The 19,007-nt window shown below is 40.1% G+C and overlaps 1 protein-coding gene across 1 annotated transcript in view; it reads right to left on the bottom strand.

Annotated features, from left to right (window-relative positions):
• Window positions 1-19,007, bottom strand: part of LOC128647382 (protein Shroom3-like) — a 149,853-nt gene that overhangs the window by 60,559 nt on the left and 70,287 nt on the right. Inside the window, exons 4-5 of the mRNA XM_053700167.1 lie at window positions 8,783-9,661; window positions 4,901-5,422 (exon numbers count right to left, since the gene is read on the bottom strand). Coding sequence (XP_053556142.1) covers window positions 4,901-5,422; window positions 8,783-9,661 — 1,401 coding nt within the window. The remainder of the gene's footprint in view (window positions 1-4,900; window positions 5,423-8,782; window positions 9,662-19,007) is intronic.

Raw genomic sequence — 19,007 nt, 5'->3', positions numbered from 1 at the left:
TTGTTCCAGCCTTGCATTGGTCTCCAAGCTGGCTTGGCTTGAGAAGTATTACCCTCTTGCTTAGAGGACGTAGCACTTTGGGCTGGTCCGTTTTTACGAAAGGGACGAAAATTAGGTCTATTTTTCGCCTTGAAAGGCCGATCCTGAGGAAGGGCGTGGCCCTTACCCCCAGTGATATCCGAGATAATCTCTTTCAAGTCAGGGCCAAACAGCGTTTTCCCCTTGAAAGGAATGTTTAGTAGCTTGTTCTTGGAAGACGCATCAGCCGACCAAGATTTCAACCAAAGCGCTCTGCGCGCCACAATAGCAAACCCAGAATTCTTAGCCGCTAACCTAGCCAATTGCAAAGTGGCGTCTAGGGTGAAAGAATTAGCCAATTTGAGAGCATTGATTCTGTCCATAATCTCCTCATAAGGAGGAGAATCACTATCGAGCGCCTTTATCAGCTCATCAAACCAGAAACATGCGGCTGTAGTGACAGGGACAATGCATGAAATTGGTTGTAGAAGGTAACCCTGCTGAACAAACATCTTTTTAAGCAAACCTTCTAATTTTTTATCCATAGGATCTTTGAAAGCACAACTATCCTCTATGGGTATAGTGGTGCGTTTGTTTAAAGTAGAAACCGCTCCCTCGACCTTGGGGACTGTCTGCCATAAGTCCTTTCTGGGGTCGACCATAGGAAACAATTTTTTAAATATGGGGGGAGGAACGAAAGGAATACCGGGCCTTTCCCATTCTTTATTAACAATGTCCGCCACCCGCTTGGGTATAGGAAAAGCTTCTGGGAGCTCCGGCACCTCTAGGAACTTGTCCATTTTACATAGTTTCTCTGGGATGACCAACTTTTCACAATCATCCAGAGTGGATAATACCTCCTTAAGCAGAATGCGGAGATGTTCCAACTTAAATTTAAATGCAATTACATCAGGTTCAGCCTGTTGAGAAATGTTCCCTGAATCAGTAATTTCTCCCTCAGACAAAACCTCCCTGGCCCCCTCAGATTGGGTTAGGGGCCCTTCAGAGATATTAATATCAGCGTCGTCATGCTCTTCAGTAACTAAAACAGAGCAGCCACGCTTACGCTGACAAGGGTTCATTTTGGCTAAAATGTTTTTGACAGAATTATCCATTACAGCCGTTAATTGTTGCATAGTAAGGAGTATTGGCGCGCTAGATGTACTAGGGGCCTCCTGAGTGGGCAAGACTCGTGTAGACGAAGGAGGGAATGATGCAGTACCATGCTTACTCCCCTCACTTGAGGAATCATCTTGGGCATCATTGTCATTATCACATAAATCACATTTATTTAAATGAACAGGAATTCTGGCTTCCCCACATTCAGAACACAGTCTATCTGGTAGTTCAGACATGTTAAACAGGCATAAACTTGATAATAAAGTACAAAAAACGTTTTAAAATAAAACCGTTACTGTCACTTTAAATTTTAAACTGAACACACTTTATTACTGCAATTGCGAAAAAACATGAAGGAATTGTACAAAATTCACCAAATTTTCACCACAGTGTCTTAAAGCCTTAAAAGTATTGCACACCAAATTTGGAAGCTTTAACCCTTAAAATAACGGAACCGGAGCCGTTTTAAACACTTTAACCCCTTTACAGTCCCTGGTATCTGCTTTGCTGAGACCCAACCAAACCCAAAGGGGAATACGATACCAAATGACGCCTTCAGAAAGCCTTTTCTAAGTATCAGAGCTCCTCTCACATGCGACTGCATGCCATGCCTCTCAAAAACAAGTGCGCCACACCGGCGCGAAAATGAGGCTCTGCTTATGCTTTGGGAAAGCCCCAGAGAAATAAGGTGTCTAATACAGTGCCTGCCGATATTATAATATCAATATACCCAGATAAAATGATTCCTCAAGGCTAAATATGTTTTAAAAATGAATCGATTTAGCCCAGAAAAGTCTACAATCATTAATAAGCCCTTATGAAGCCCTTATTTACCATCGTAATAAACATGGCTTACCGGATCCCATAGGGAAAAATGACAGCTTCCAGCATTACATCGTCTTGTTAGAATGTGTCATACCTCAAGCAGCAAGAGACTGCACACTGTTCCCCCAACTGAAGTTAATTGCTCTCAACAGTCCTGTGTGGAACAGCCATGGATTTTAGTTACGGTGCTAAAATCATTTTCCTCATACAAACAGAAATCTTCATCTCTTTTCTGTTTCTGAGTAAATAGTACATACCAGCACTATTTTAAAATAACAAACTCTTGATTGAATAATAAAAACTACAGTTAAACACTAAAAAACTCTAAGCCATCTCCGTGGAGATGTTGCCTGTACAACGGCAAAGAGAATGACTGGGGTAGGCGGAGCTTAGGAGGGATCATGTGACCAGCTTTGCTGGGCTCTTTGCCATTTCCTGTTGGGGAAGAGAATATCCCACAAGTAAGGATGACGCCGTGGACCGGACACACCTATGTTGGAGAAAATGTGTTCATAGTTCAGACTGAACTTGTTAAAGTGAATGTAAAGTTTAATGAAAAAGTGCCCGGTCTCTAAAAATATTTTTAAAAACAGGGGCACTTTCATTCATTAAAATTTACATTGAAGCTTCTTTTTCAAAATACTTACCTTTTCTTTATGGAAAACAGACCAGCGATCCTCCGCCTGCAGCTCCTGCTGTAGTTAGCACAGCAATGGCGAATCCGGCTTCCTCCAATTGTTGCGTTGCCTCATGAGCTGAACGCCAAAGGGGGCACACAACGATTGGTGGAAGCCGGATTCATGATCACTGTGCTAACTACAGCAGAACGACAGAAAAAAACAAGAGGCGTCTCATAGGGCGAGTATGTCTAAGTGGAAGAAAAACACTCAATGTGACACGTGTGGCAAACTGGAGCATACCAGTCCCTCCAACTGCGAGAGGATCACCGGTCTGCTTTCCATAAAGAAAAGGAAAGTATTTTTAAAAAGAAGCTTCAATGTAAAGTTTAATGACTGAAAGTGCCCCTGTTTTTAAGAGTATTTTTAGATACCGGGCACTTATTCATTAAACTTTACATTCACTTTAACAGCTTTAAGAGTGCCCTATGCAGCTGTTAATGGGTTTAACTTATGTCTCTCTCTCCTAAGTGTAAGGTGTTAAAATGCCCTTTATGACTGATATTCTAAAATGTGAAACAAGTTTAAAACGCACATAATTAATAAAATTGTATGAATAATTAAGAATAATGTTGACTAATATTTTACATATAAAATGCATCTATAAATATTTAGATTACATACTGAAATCTACAATAATAATTCATCATTTAAATGAGCAAATTTTATCATAATTTTAAACAGTTCTTACAAAAATGCCAGCCAACAAAAATTATTAATAGACCAGGGTGTGAGAAGGTAATGCTTTATCACTGCTCCCCTAAGTGGTTTAACTGTGATATTCGCTAAGTTATCATGCAGTCTGTCATTTACAACAGTGTCTGAGGCCCATTACGTAGGTGTTAATGCCTATGCCGTTTGTTTGCAGTATCGGAAAGCGGAGGCACGAGACAAAGTACACGGCTAAGGAGTCTGCAAAATGTCACAACCATTTACAACTGTCAGACTGACAATAGGATTAGGAAACAGTTTACATTCTCTGCAATGAAATGAACATTTCCAAATTCATAAACAATTGCAAAACCTCTATTGTACATAGAACACTAACGTTTGCATGACAAGGTTCCATAAAAGAGTCCATACCTTAAAATGTCACTTAAAGGGATAGTAAACACCAAAATGTTATTGTTTAAAAAGATAGATAATCCAACCAACCCTGTTATAGAAATATACTTTATACCTCTGTAATAACCTTGTATCTAAGATTCTGCTAACTGCCTCCTTATCTCAGATCTTTTGACGGACTTGCATTTCAGGCAATTAGTGCTTACTCTTAAATAACTCTATGTGCTTGAGCACAATGTTATTTATATGAAACACATGAACTAACGCCCTCTAGTTGTGAAAAAATGTCAAATGCATTTAGATTAGAGGTGGCTTAGAAATTAGCATATGAGCCTACCTTGGTTTAGCTTTCAACTAAGAATACCAAGAGAACAAAGCACATTTGATGATAAAAGTAAATTAGACAGTTGTTTAAAATGACATGCCCTATACGAATCATGAAAGTTTAATTTGGACTTTACTATCCTTTTAAGTAATCCAATTATCTTATTAACTATTACATACTCATAAAAGGTGCCAGTTATCCCATATGTTCAGAATCTCCATCATATATGAAACCTGCTAAAAATACAACTCTCAAAAATAGTTATGGAACATTGAGTCTTTAGAGGCTAATATATTTGACTAGCAATTTAAATTGACAGTAAATCCTAGCGTTTCTGAAATGCTAGGATTTACCAGTGCTACAAATAAAGGGGACTTTCAGCCTCAGGCCTCCCACGGCAGGACACTATTTTATCAATGAAGTGATGTTTTCCCCTCTTAGCCAATAGCTGTGCAGCTCAGTTGGCATTATGCTGTATGGCTAGCACGCTATTGGCTAACATCACCTGCTGCGGGTGGCTCAGCACAGCGAACGCTGCAGGCAAATAAAGGAACTTTCAGCATGAGGTATTTTATACTTCATGACCGAAAGTCCCCTTTATTTGTAGCATTGGTAAATCCTATCGTTTAAAAAACACTATGATTTACCATCGCTTTAAGAATGTATGTGGTTCTTAAACTTAATAAAACTTTGATCTATCCAAGTAAAAAAAAAAAAAACATTTTATTTGCCCTTATAATTGTTTTATATATCTGGGGAAAAGAACGTGACCAATCAAAAGATTTCTAAATATAAAAAAATATCTACAAAAAGACAAAACCACTAGCTCTTCAAACTATCTTCACCTATGAAAAGCATAAGACTCACTCACCTCAAGCCTTCTGTTGAAGCCTTCTTCTCTGCCAACATTTGCATAGTCTTCCTCTTTTTCTCTTTCAGTTCGTTGCTGCCCTTGCTGAACAGACCTTCCATTAAATCCATAGTAGTCTTCATCTTGGATTCAGGGTCCAAAATTTCAGCAAGTGACTTGTCCTTATTCACTATTTCCTTTGCTAATTCTTGGGACTTTACATCTTCTGGTGACATGACTTTTGTGTTGATGTGGTTTAAAGTATTCTTGTTTTCGGTGTCTGTATTTTGAACCCTGCTGATTAAAGTGCCCTCTGAATGATTTAGAAGTTGGTCTACAAAATAATTTTCTATGGTAGGTTTTACAGGGTGAGGTCCATGTACTGTAGAGGAGTGTTTTGTGAGAGGAAACTCTGAGTCTCTTGTAGGTATACTAGAGTTAAATAATGTTGTATTGCTACTGTCCTTAACAAGAGTTAGTGAGTGAGGTTCATCACACTTTCGAATCTGTTGTTCAGTCTTCTCATCAATGATCTGGGAATATCTGCCAAGGAAAGGAAAATGTATTACGTATTTCAGTGTGTTAATACTCTGTATATATACGGCTATATAATGCACATGATACAAGTGATTTGTTAAATAAAAATAATCTATAATACAGCATATAACACAATTACATCTGAGATACCAAAAAAAGCCAAAATGACTGCTACACAAAAAAGATACCATGTTAAACTGAAATGCCATTTCATGTTATTCCATAGCATATTATGGAAACCATTGTTATAGGTTACTTATTAAAGGGTTAGGAAAGTCACAATTAAACTTGCATGATTCAGATACAGCACGTTATTTTAAGACACTTTTAAATTCACTTCTATTTTCAAATGTGCTTTGTTCTCTTTGTATCCCTTGTTGAAAAAGAATACGCACATATCCTACACTAGTGAGAGCTAGCTGCTGATTGGTGCCTGCAAACTAGCTAGCTGTCAGAAGTGCAATGTTCATTCAGCAATGGATAACAAGAGAATAAAGCAAATTTGATCATAGAAGTAAACTGGAAAGTTGCTTGACATAGTATGTTCGATCTGAATCATGAAATTTTGGGGTTTCCTGTCCCTTTAAGCTAACAGAAAGTTAAAGGGACATTAAACAGTAAATAAGTGCTAAATACAATATTTCATTCAAAGCAAAGATTAGACTGGGAATAATATGTAGATATATTTTAAAAATATATAAGCTATTTAAGTATTTAAAGGGACACTAAACCCAAAATCTTTCTTTCGTGATTCAGAAAGAGAATACAAATTTAAACAACAATCCAATTTACTTCTATTATTTATTTTGCTTAATTTTTTAGATATCCTTAGTTGAAGAAATAGCAATGCATATGGGTGAGTCAATCACATGAGGCTTCTAAGTGCAGCAACCAATCAGCAGCTACTGAGCCTATCTAGATATGCTTTTCAGCAAAGAATATCAAGAGAATAAAAGAAATTAGATAATAGAAGTAAATTAGAAAGTTGTTTAAAATTGCATGCTCTTTCTATATCATGAAATAAAAAAAAAATGGGTTTCATGTCCCTTTAAGTGTAAAGATTTAGTTTCCATAAAGTAATAGTCACAATATCTCCCTGTTTAAAAAAAATATTTTCTCTTTTGCTGAGGACAGTTAGGGATAGGTGAGGTACAAGATTGAGGCTTATAAAATCTGCATTTTGTGTCTCGTAGGGCTCAGAAAACGCACAATTTTCAGTGTTACAGGGTCAATAAACACCTTGTAATTACAAGACATTTCTGTTGTGTTGCAATAGAATAACATATCAGCCAAGGAGGGAGCGTCTATAGTGGAGGGGGGATTAGAGGGTGGGTAAATGATCTGGGAGGGGGAGGGGTGGTAGGGTAATGAGGGGGGCAGCTACACTACATAAAATATTTTTTATTATTAAATAAAAAAAGAAAAATGGCTAGATATCTGGGTACTGGCAGACAGCAGCTAGTACCTAAGATAGCGGATCTAATTAGAGGGGGGAGGTTAAGAGAGCTTTTTGGGAGGGATCAGGGAGGTGGGAAGGTAAGAGGGTAATCACACACTGAAGAAAATAATAATAAAATTTAAAAAAATAGAAAACGTCTAAAACTGGATACTGCCAGACTGTCTGCCAGTACTTAAGATGGGGTGACCAGTGGGGGGTGGGGGAAGAGAGCTGTTTGAGAGGGATCGGGGGGATGTTTCAGATGGGAGGCTAACCTCTAGACTAAAGCTAAACTTAACCTTACAAGTTACCTAATTAACCCCTTCACTGCTGGGAATAATAAACGTGTGCTGCGCAGCTGCAATTAGCGGGCTTCTAAGTACCAAAAAAGCAATGGAAAAGCCATAAATCTCTGCTATTTCTGAACAAAGGGGATCCCAGAGAAGCTTTTACATTCATTTGTGCCATGATTGCACAAACTGTTTTTAAGTAATTTCAGTGAGAAACCTAAAGTTTGCAAAAAAAATAAAGTTTTTTTTTTTAAAATTTGAACGCATTTGGCGGTGAAATGGTGGCATGAAATATACCAAAATGGGCCTAGATCAATACTTTGGGTTGTCTACTAAAAAAATATATAGTTTTGATAGGTAAATAAAAAAAAATTGGCTTTATTTCTGTTTAAATGTAGTGATGGCAAAAATGCTAAAAAAGCTCTGGTCTTTTCAAGAAGTATTAGGGGCTGATTTACCAAATGTCAGACAAACATGATTCGATGTAGCGAATCATGTCCGCCCGACATCGCTAAATGCCAACAGCGTACACTGTCGGCATTTATCATTGCACAAGCATTACTGGTGAATCTGATCAGGATGATTGCAGTCCGCCACTTCAGAGGTGGCAGACGCGTTAAGGAGCAGCGGTCTTAAAAACCGCTGCTTCTTAACTCCTGTTTCAGAATAAGCAGCATCCGTTGCTTGGTAAATCGGCCCCTTAGTTTGAAATGCCCGGTCCTTAAGGGGTTAAAGAAGTAATAAGCAAGCACTATTACTGGTGTAAAAATTCAGTGCTCTATTCACTTAAAAGGACATCAAGACCAATGTATTTATTTTTTCTTTCATGATTTAGATAGAACATGCCGTTTTAATCAACTTTCCATTTTATTTCTATTAACTAACTTTGTATCCTTTGGTGAAAAGTATACCGAGGTAGACTCAGAAGCTGATTGGTGGCTGCAATTATATTCCTCTTGTCATTGGCTTTCAATTTACAATTTTAAACAGCCTTCCGATTTACTTCTATTATCAAGCCTATCAAACCTCAGGCTTCCCACAGCAGAATGAAATTTTTTCAATGAGGTGATGTTTCCACCTCATTGGAAATAGTTGTGTACCCATTTGGCATTATGCTGTATGGCTAGCACGCTATTGGCTAACATCACCTCATTGAAAAATAGCGTTCTGGCCTGAGGTTCTCATAGGTGCATACAATGCAGGCAAATAAAGGAACTTTCAGCATGAAGTATTTTATACTTTGTGACTGAAAGTCCCCTTTATTTGTAGCACTGTTAAATCCTAGCATTTCAAAAACACTAGGATTTACCATCACTTTAAGGGTGACATCTTTTTTTAATATCTATACAAAAGGAATTTAAAAAAAGATCAACTTTCACATAAAAGTTTCAGTATAAAGGTACATTTTTATTGTGAAAAAAATAAAGAAGAAAGGAAATTAATCAAAATACTAAAAATAACTCAAATATAAAAATACTAAAATATAATTCACTACCTTACATTTATGTGTAATTTTAGTATAAAAATAAAATACTCAATAATGGTAAAAAATTTTATTTAGGGCACTGGTAAATCCTAGGGTTTCAAAAACGGTAGGATTTACCATCAATTTAAAATTGCTATGGAATATTTTCCTACCTGTCATTGGAATCCTGTTTAATAGGTTTTGGTCTGTTATATTTGTTTTCATAATTTACATTAGTTGATGTTAGTTGATGGTTTTCCTCCATTTTGTCTTGTAGAAGAGCATCCTCAAGGCTTGGAGGTGGAAAATGAGGTGGTGAAGATGGCATAACTGATATTTCAGTAGATTTTCGCAGTTCTTGCTCCTTCACAAATACCTCATCATCCTCTTCATCCTGTCCAACCACAGGAGGGGTTGAATGAAAACAAGACTCTGATATGCGGAGAGATATTTTTCCATGCTGGCTAGGTGTCTCAGGCTCAGAAGAACTACTGCTCCACAATGGATAGCTTTTTTGTTCATTCACTGGAACTGACGAGTTAGTCAAAGAATCCCCTTCATTTACAGAATTAATACACTTTATTTTTGGAGGCGGTGGCCTTTGTGGTGGAATAGACTTTTTTCTACTCCCATTGTCGGAGAGGTCTTCAGTAGAATTATTTCCAGTCGATGTCCACTCTTCAGAACAATTCTCTTTATTTACTGGTGTGGCACTAAATTTCCCATTCTTTCCAGAATACAAATATTCTTCTGCAGTAACAAAGTCTGTTGTATGAGTAGATCCAACTTGCATTATTTTAGAAGGACTTGACTTACTGGATAAAGGTAAAGACTCATGTCTTAGCTCATGAGAATGGCTGTGCGTTCCTGTTGTTGGTGTAAAACTTTGGGTTCTGGCATGTTTTGGAATACCCATTTGTGTTGTGTTCTGGGTAACAACAGGATCATAAACATGCTTCTCTCTTCCCAAACTAATGTGGTCAAAGTGAGTCTGAACAGTAGAAAGGAAAGCATTTTTCTCTGTCTGACTTTCATCTTTGCTTTTGCGAGCACTAAGAATAAAAAAAAACAACAACATTAAGTATTATTAACATGACCCCTAATCCAGGGCTCAACAAATCCAGGAGTTAGGGAGCTACTGGCTCCTAGAATTTTACCCCTGGCTCTTAACTTTTGGGTTATTTCCCCATATATCTATATACAAATAGCACTATCAGGGTCATAAAAATCTTCTTACTGGATCCTAAAGAGATTTGTCGACCCCTATCCTAATCACATCTTTTTGATAGTTAATTCTTCAAAACATACATTCTATTCTCCATTTCAATCTAGACACATCAGATAAGTCAAAATGCGCAACTTACAATTAGGTATGGACAAGTATGATTATTCTTTCCTTTCCCACTTAGGAGACAGAGTAGTATATGTCCACTTATAGAGACTAAAACAAAGTATTACACGATTCACACATAGGGGCCTAATTATCATTGTGCGGGGCCGGACATGATCCGCTGTAGCATACGCTGTCGGCATTTATCATTGCACAAGCATTTATAGTGAAATGCTTGTGCAATGCCGCCCCCTGCAGATTTGCGGCCAATCGGTCGTTAGCAGGGGGTGTCAATCAACCCGATCATATCCGATCGGGCTGATTGCTGTCCGCCCCCCTCAGAGGTGGCGGACGAGTTAAGGAACAGCGGTCTAATGCCCGCTGCTTCTTAACTTCTGCTTCAGGTGGACCTGAAGCAGAGTGGGTCGGAAGCAGCATCTGCTGCTTCTTAAATCAACCCCATAGTATAAAATTTTAAACAACTTTCTAGTTTAATTCAATTATAAAAAGGTGCTTCATACACTTGGTATCCTTTGTTGAAAGAGTAGCAATGCAATACTGGGAGCTAGCTGAACACATTGGGTGAGCCAATGACAAGAGGCATATATGTGCAGCCAGCAGCTAGCTCCCAGTAGTGCATTGCTTTTGAGCCTACTTAGGTATGCTTTTCAACAATGGATACTTGTATTAGTAAGTGCATATAAATATGTGCATGTGTGTTTACGTATGTGTGCCTGTGTCCATGTGTGTATGTGAGTGTAAATGTGTACGTAAGTTTATATGTGTGTATAGGTGTGTGTGTGTATACAAGTGTATAGTATGTATAGGCAATACATTTGCATGCAACACACATAATTGCTAAGTCTATATTCTGCATGTTGACAGCTTAACCATGCACTTTCTTCTATTCCAAGTATTTGTGAGGGTGTGGCCTATTCTCTTGTTTCCCCTCACTGGGCTAGATTACAAGTGGAGCGCTAAATTATCGTACACGTGGCAATTAGCGCTCAGAAAAGCAGAGATTAGATCTCTGGTTATCTTTCTAAAAGTGCCCCAAATGCCTTAAAAATAGAAGGTATTGTAGTTTTTTTATTAAAAAAAAATAATCTAGTTTAAAAAAATTTAAAAAAAAAATGCACTAGGCAGTTTTGGGAGTTGGCGGGAGTGGGGTGTTAGAAAAAAAACGGCACTGAAAAGTGACTTTACGTTGCTGTCTATGGGAAATGTGTGTTCCCATAGCCCACAATGTAAATATATATGTATATGATTATATACATATATATTTATGTGTTAATATGTGTATATAAATACACGCAAGGTTCTGATGCTCTCATGAGCGCAATGCTTCCTAGCAATGCAAATGCGAGCCCGTGTTCGCATTGCAATTAACTTGTAATACCAGCGCACATTATCGTGCACTGGTATCACAAAGTGAAGCATTACTATCGCTTGCATGTAAGCAACATTTAGCGCTCTACTTGTAATCTGGCCCACTGTATTTTGTGTTATCCAGCACTCTCACATTGAAACAGTTCTGCCAAATCAATAGTGATCATAAATTAAATCCTCCACTAATATACAGTATGGGGCCTATTTATCAAAGGTCTTGCTGACCTGATCCGACAGTGCGGATCAGGTCCGCAAGACCTCGCTGAATGCGGAGAGCAATACGCTCGCCGTATTCAGCATTGCACCAGCAGCTCACAAGAGCTGATGGTGCAACGCCGCCCCCTGCAGACTCGCGGCCAATCGGCCGCCAGCAGGGAGGTGTCAATCAACCCGATCGTACTCAATCGGGTTGAATTCCGGCGATTCCTGTCTGCCTCATCAGAGCAGGCGGACAGGGTTATGGAGCAGCGGTCTTTGTGACCGCTGCTTCATAACTGCGGTTTCTGGCGAGTCTGAAGACTCGCCAGAAACACGGGCCCACAAGCTCCGTTCGGAGCTTGATAAATGGGCCCCTATGTGTGCAGATTCATCATTATTTTTCCATCTATATAGATGACAGGCAAACTGCCTGGAATTTTGCAGTTAGACTGAGTTTTAAGACAGGGTCATACTGATATACTGAAGGATATTTCTACCTCTATGAAAGCCATAGTGACCTAAAAGAGACGGCACCTCAAATAGGCGCTATCCATGGAACAAGCACTATTTTTCCAGCTTGGTTTATTTACAGCTGAGATTGTCTCATTCCTGTTTAGATCTAATGCAGTATTACAATAATGTGTATTGTTTATCTTATATTTAAATGAACAGTATACTTTATTATTCATTAAGCTGCTGTACAGTAAAAGATTGTACCTTTTGTGGATTTTTGTTCATGTTCCTATACTTTACACACTTTTAAAAAAGTTGCTACATATAATACCTCCCATAATTTGCAATATCATTTCAGGATATGGGAGGTTAAAAAAAATAAAGAAGGGCAGGGTCACATGGAATGGGTTGGGTTATGGGCATCTCTGTGCGGGCCGCTAAAAACACTATAGGTCGACAAAAATAGGCAAATGCATCTGCTATGTTCAGCATTAATTTGTAAAGCGAATAAACAAACGCACATGCCTACAATGAATAACCATTTGGTGGTCCATTGGCTATATGTGGCAATTTTACCAAAACCTGGTGCTGGGTCCGTGGCCATTTTGAGGAAATGTTATAATTTGTTTGTTTAATACTAGCCGTGCTCTAGACCAGTGTTTTTCAACCAGTGTGCCGTGAGAGATCCTCAGGTGTGCCGCGGAAGACTGACAACAGTGCGGGGGTGCCCCTCTTTCAAATTTTTAAATATTGGGAGGTATGTGACAGGCTCATCGGGCATCATTTACAACCATGACATTGACATTCATTCACAGGCAATCATTATGATTGTTTGTGAATGAATGCCAACATGTCATGTATAGTTTGTAGGAGGCATGGCATGATAGCACAGTACAGAGTGTATATATATATATATATATATATATATATATATATATATATATATATATATATATATATATATATATATATATATATATATATATATATATCCTGTAATAGGCTACAATGTGTGATTTTGTAAAATTTTGGGATGGTGGTGTGCCACAGGATTTTTTAATGTAAAAAAGTGTGCCATGGCAAAAAAAAGGTTGCAAATCACTGCTCTAGACTGTAAGCTTTCTGAACATGCCCCCAATTATTTTCACATCCATGTACCTCCTCAAATGATCTTTTATGAAAAATAAGAAACAGAATTTATGTTTACCTGATAAATTACTTTCTCCAACGGTGTGTCCGGTCCACGGCGTCATCCTTACTTGTGGGATATTCTCTTCCCCAACAGGAAATGGCAAAGAGCCCAGCAAAGCTGGTCACATGATCCCTCCTAGGCTCCGCCTACCCCAGTCATTCGACCGACGTTAAGGAGGAATATTTGCATAGGAGAAACCATATGATACCGTGGTGACTGTAGTTAAAGAAAATAAATTATCAGACCTGATTAAAAAACCAGGGCGGGCCGTGGACCGGACACACCGTTGGAGAAAGTAATTTATCAGGTAAACATAAATTCTGTTTTCTCCAACATAGGTGTGTCCGGTCCACGGCGTCATCCTTACTTGTGGGAACCAATACCAAAGCTTTAGGACACGGATGAAGGGAGGGAGCAAATCAGGTCACCTAAATGGAAGGCACCACGGCTTGCAAAACCTTTCTCCCAAAAATAGCCTCAGAAGAAGCAAAAGTATCAAACTTGTAAAATTTGGTAAAAGTGTGCAGTGAAGACCAAGTCGCTGCCCTACATATCTGATCAACAGAAGCCTCGTTCTTGAAGGCCCATGTGGAAGCCACAGCCCTAGTGGAATGAGCTGTGATTCTTTCAGGAGGCTGCCGTCCGGCAGTCTCGTAAGCCAATCTGATGATGCTTTTAATCCAAAAAGAGAGAGAGGTAGAAGTTGCTTTTTGACCTCTCCTTTTACCAGAATAAACAACAAACAAGGAAGATGTTTGTCTAAAATCCTTTGTAGCATCTAAATAGAATTTTAGAGCACGAACTACATCCAAATTGTGCAACAAACGTTCCTTCTTCGAAACTGGTTTCGGACACAAAGAAGGCACGACTATCTCCTGGTTAATGTTTTTGTTAGAAACAACTTTTGGAAGAAAACCAGGTTTAGTACGTAAAACCACCTTATCTGCATGGAACACCAGATAAGGAGGAGAACACTGCAGAGCAGATAATTCTGAAACTCTTCTAGCAGAAGAAATTGCAACCAAAAACAAAACTTTCCAAGATAATAACTTAATATCAACGGAATGTAAGGGTTCAAACGGAACCCCCTGAAGAACTGAAAGAACTAAGTTGAGACTCCAAGGAGGAGTCAAAGGTTTGTAAACAGGCTTGATTCTAACCAGAGCCTGAACAAAGGCTTGAACATCTGGCACAGCTGCCAGCTTTTTGTGAAGTAACACAGACAAGGCAGAAATCTGTCCCTTCAAGGAACTTGCAGATAATCCTTTCTCCAATCCTTCTTGAAGAAAGGATAGAATCCTAGGAATCTTTACCTTGTCCCAAGGGAATCCTTTAGATTCACACCAACAGATATATTTTTTCCATATTTTGTGGTAAATTTTTCTAGTTACAGGCTTTCTGGCCTGAACAAGAGTATCAATAACAGAATCTGAGAACCCTCGTTTTGATAAGATCAAGCGTTCAATCTCCAAGCAGTCAGCTGGAGTGAGACCAGATTCGGATGTTCGAACGGACCTTGAACAAGAAGGTCTCGTCTCAAAGGTAGCTTCCATGGTGGAGCCGATGACATATTCACCAGATCTGCATACCAAGTCCTGCGTGGCCACGCAGGAGCTATCAAGATCACCAACGCCCTCTCCTGATTGATCCTGGCTACCAGCCTGGGGATGAGAGGAAACGGCGGGAATACATAAGCTAGTTTGAAGGTCCAAGGTGCTACTAGTGCATCTACTAGAGTCGCCTTGGGATCCCTGGATCTGGACCCGTAGCAAGGAACCTTGAAGTTCTGACGAGAGGCCATCAGATCCATGTCTGGAATGCCCCACAGATGAGTAATTTGGGCAAAGATTTCCGGATGGAGTTCCCACTCCCCCGGATGTAATGTCTGACGACTCAGAAAATCCGCTTCCCAATTTTCCACTCCTGGGATGTGGATTGCAGACAGGTGGCAGGAGTGAGTCTCCGCCCATTGAATGATTTTGGTCACTTCTTCCATCGCCAGGGAACTCCTTGTTCCCCCCTGATGGTTGATGTACGCAACAGTCGTCATGTTGTCTGATTGAAACCGTATGAACTTGGCCTTTGCTAGCTGAGGCCAAGCCTTGAGAGCATTGAATATCGCTCTCAGTTCCAGAATATTTATCGGTAGAAGAGATTCTTCCCGAGACCAAAGACCCTGAGCTTTCAGGGATCCCCAGACCGCGCCCCAGCCCATCAGACTGGCGTCGGTCGTGACAATGACCCACTCTGGTCTGCGGAAGGTCATCCCTTGTGACAGGTTGTCCAGGGACAGCCACCAACGGAGTGAGTCTCTGGTCCTCTGATTTACTTGTATCTTCGGAGACAAGTCTGTATAGTCCCCATTCCACTGACTGAGCATGCACAGTTGTAATGGTCTTAGATGAATGCGCGCAAAAGGAACTATGTCCATTGCCGCTACCATCAAACCTATTACTTCCATGCACTGCGCTATGGAAGGAAGAGGAACGGAATGAAGTGTTTGACAAGAGTTTAGAAGTTTTGTTTTTCTGGCCTCTGTCAGAAAAATCCTCATTTCTAAGGAGTCTATTATTGTTCCCAAGAAGGGAACCCTTGTCGACGGAGATAGAGAACTCTTTTCCACGTTCACTTTCCATCCGTTAGATCTGAGAAAGGCCAGGACTATGTCCGTGTGAGCCTTTGCTTGAGGAAGGGACGACGCTTGAATCAGAATGTCGTCCAAGTAAGGTACTACTGCAATGCCCCTTGGTCTTAGCACCGCTAGAAGGGACCCTAGTACCTTTGTGAAAATCCTTGGAGCAGTGGCTAATCCGAAAGGAAGCGCCACGAACTGGTAATGCTCGTCCAGGAATGCGAACCTTAGGAACCGATGATGTTCCTTGTGGATAGGAATATGTAGATACGCATCCTTTAAATCCACCGTGGTCATGAATTGACCTTCCTGGATGGAAGGAAGAATTGTTCGAATGGTTTCCATTTTGAACGATGGAACCTTGAGAAACTTGTTTAAGATCTTGAGATCTAAGATTGGTCTGAACGTTCCCTCTTTTTTGGGAACTATGAACAGATTGGAGTAGAACCCCATCCCTTGTTCTCCTAATGGAACAGGATGAATCACTCCCATTTTTAACAGGTCTTCTACACAATGTAAGAATGCCTGTCTCTTTATGTGGTCTGAAGACAATTGAGACCTGTGGAACCTCCCCCTTGGGGGAAGCCCCTTGAATTCCAGAAGATAACCTTGGGAGACTATTTCTAGTGCCCAAGGATCCAGAACATCTCTTGCCCAAGCCTGAGCGAAGAGAGAGAGTCTGCCCCCCACCAGATCCGGTCTCGGATCGGGGGCCAACATTTCATGCTGTCTTGGTAGCAGTGGCAGGTTTCTTGGCCTGCTTTCCCTTGTTCCAGCCTTGCATTGGTCTCCAGGCTGGCTTGGCTTGAGAAGTATTACCCTCTTGCTTAGAGGACGTAGCACTTGGGGCTGGTCCGTTTCTACGAAAGGGACGAAAATTAGGTTTATTTTTGGCCTTGAAAGACCTATCCTGAGGAAGGGCGTGGCCCTTACCCCCAGTGATATCAGAGATAATCTCTTTCAAGTCAGGGCCAAACAGCGTTTTCCCCTTGAAAGGAATGTTAAGGAGTTTGTTCTTGGAAGACGCATCCGCTGACCAAGATTTCAACCAAAGCGCTCTACGCGCCACAATAGCAAACCCAGAATTCTTCGCCGCTAACCTAGCCAATTGCAAAGTGGCGTCTAGGGTGAAAGAATTAGCCAATTTGAGAGCACGGATTCTGTCCATAATCTCCTCATAAGGAGGAGAATCACTATCGATCGCCTTTACTAGCTCATCGAACCAGAAACACGCGGCTGTAGTGACAGGGACAATGCATGAAATTGGTTGTAGAAGGTAACCTTGCTGAACAAACATCTTTTTAAGCAAACCTTCTAATTTTTTATCCATAGGATCTTTGAAAGCACAACTATCTTCTATGGGTATAGTGGTGCGTTTGTTTAAAGTAGAAACCGCTCCCTCGACCTTGGGGACAGTCTGCCATAAGTCCTTTCTAGGGTCGACCATAGGAAACAATTTTTTAAATATGGGGGGAGGGACGAAAGGGATACCGGGCCTTTCCCATTCTTTATTTACAATGTCCGCCACCCGCTTGGGTATAGGAAAAGCTTCTGGGAGCCCCGGGACCTCTAGGAACTTGTCCATTTTACATAGTTTCTCTGGGATGATCAAATTCTCACAATCATCCAGAGTGGATAATACCTCCTTAAGCAGAGCGCGGAGATGTTCCAACTTAAATTTAAATGTAATCACATCGGGTTCAGCTTGTTGAGAAATTTTCCCTGAATCTGAAATTTCTCCCTCAGACAAAACCTCCCTGGCCCCCTCAGACTGGTGTAGGGGCATTTCAGAACCATTATCATCAGCGTCCTCATGCTCTTCAGTATCTAAAACAGAGCAGTCGCGCTTACGCTGATAAGTGGGCATTTTGGCTAAAATGTTTTTGATAGAGTTATCCATTACAGCCGTTAATTGTTGCATAGTAAGGAGTATTGGCGCGCTAGATGTACTAGGGGCCTCCTGAGTGGGCAAGACTCGTGTAGACGAAGGAGGGAATGATGCAGTACCATGCTTACTCCCCTCACTTGAGGAATCATCTTGGGCATCATTTTCAGTGTCACATAAATCACATTTATTTAAATGAAAAGGAACCTTGGCTTCCCCACATTCAGAACACAGTCTATCTGGTAGTTCAGACATGTTAAACAGGCATAAACTTGATAACAAAGTACAAAAAACGTTTTAAAATAAAACCGTTACTGTCACTTTAAATTTTAAACTGAACACACTTTATTACTGCAATTGCGAAAAAGTATGAAGGAATTGTTCAAAATTCACCAAAATTTCACCACAGTGTCTTAAAGCCTTAAAAGTATTGCACACCAAATTTGGAAGCTTTAACCCTTAAAATAACGGAACCGGAGCCGTTTTTAACTTTAACCCCTTTACAGTCCCTGGTATCTGCTTTGCTGAGACCCAACCAAGCCCAAAGGGGAATACGATACCAAATGAAGCCTTCAGAAAGTCTTTTCTATGTATCAGAGCTCCTCACACATGCGACTGCATGTCATGCTTCTCAAAAACAAGTGCGCAATACCGGCGCGAAAATGAGGCTCTGCCTATGATTAGGGAAAGCCCCTAGAGAATAAGGTGTCTAAAACAGTGCCTGCCGATATTATTTAACAAAAATACCCAGATTAAATGATTCCTCAAGGCTAAATATGTGTAATATATGAATCGATTTAGCCCAGAAAATGTCTACAGTCTTAATAAGCCCTTGTGAAGCCCTTATTTACTGTCTGAATAAAAATGGCTTACCGGATCCCATAGGGAAAATGACAGCTTCCAGCATTACATCGTCTTGTTAGAATGTGTCATACCTCAAGCAGCAAAAGACTGCTCACTGTTCCCCCAACTGAAGTTAATTCCTCTCAACAGTCCTGTGTGGAACAGCCATGGATTTTAGTAACGGTTGCTAAAATCATTTTCCTCATACAAACAGAAATCTTCATCTCTTTTCTGTTTCAGAGTAAATAGTACATACCAGCACTATTTTAAAATAACAAACTCTTGATTGAATAATAAAAACTACAGTTAAACACTAAAAAACTCTAAGCCATCTCCGAGGAGATGTTGCCTGTACAACGGCAAAGAGAATGACTGGGGTAGGCGGAGCCTAGGAGGGATCATGTGACCAGCTTTGCTGGGCTCTTTGCCATTTCCTGTTGGGGAAGAGAATATCCCACAAGTAAGGATGACGCCGT

This window comes from Bombina bombina, chromosome 2, assembly GCF_027579735.1.
Source record: "Bombina bombina isolate aBomBom1 chromosome 2, aBomBom1.pri, whole genome shotgun sequence".
Classification (NCBI taxonomy): domain Eukaryota; kingdom Metazoa; phylum Chordata; class Amphibia; order Anura; family Bombinatoridae; genus Bombina; species Bombina bombina.
The sequence above is the reverse complement of the archived record's forward strand: the minus strand, read 5'-3'. Positions and strand labels throughout refer to the sequence as shown.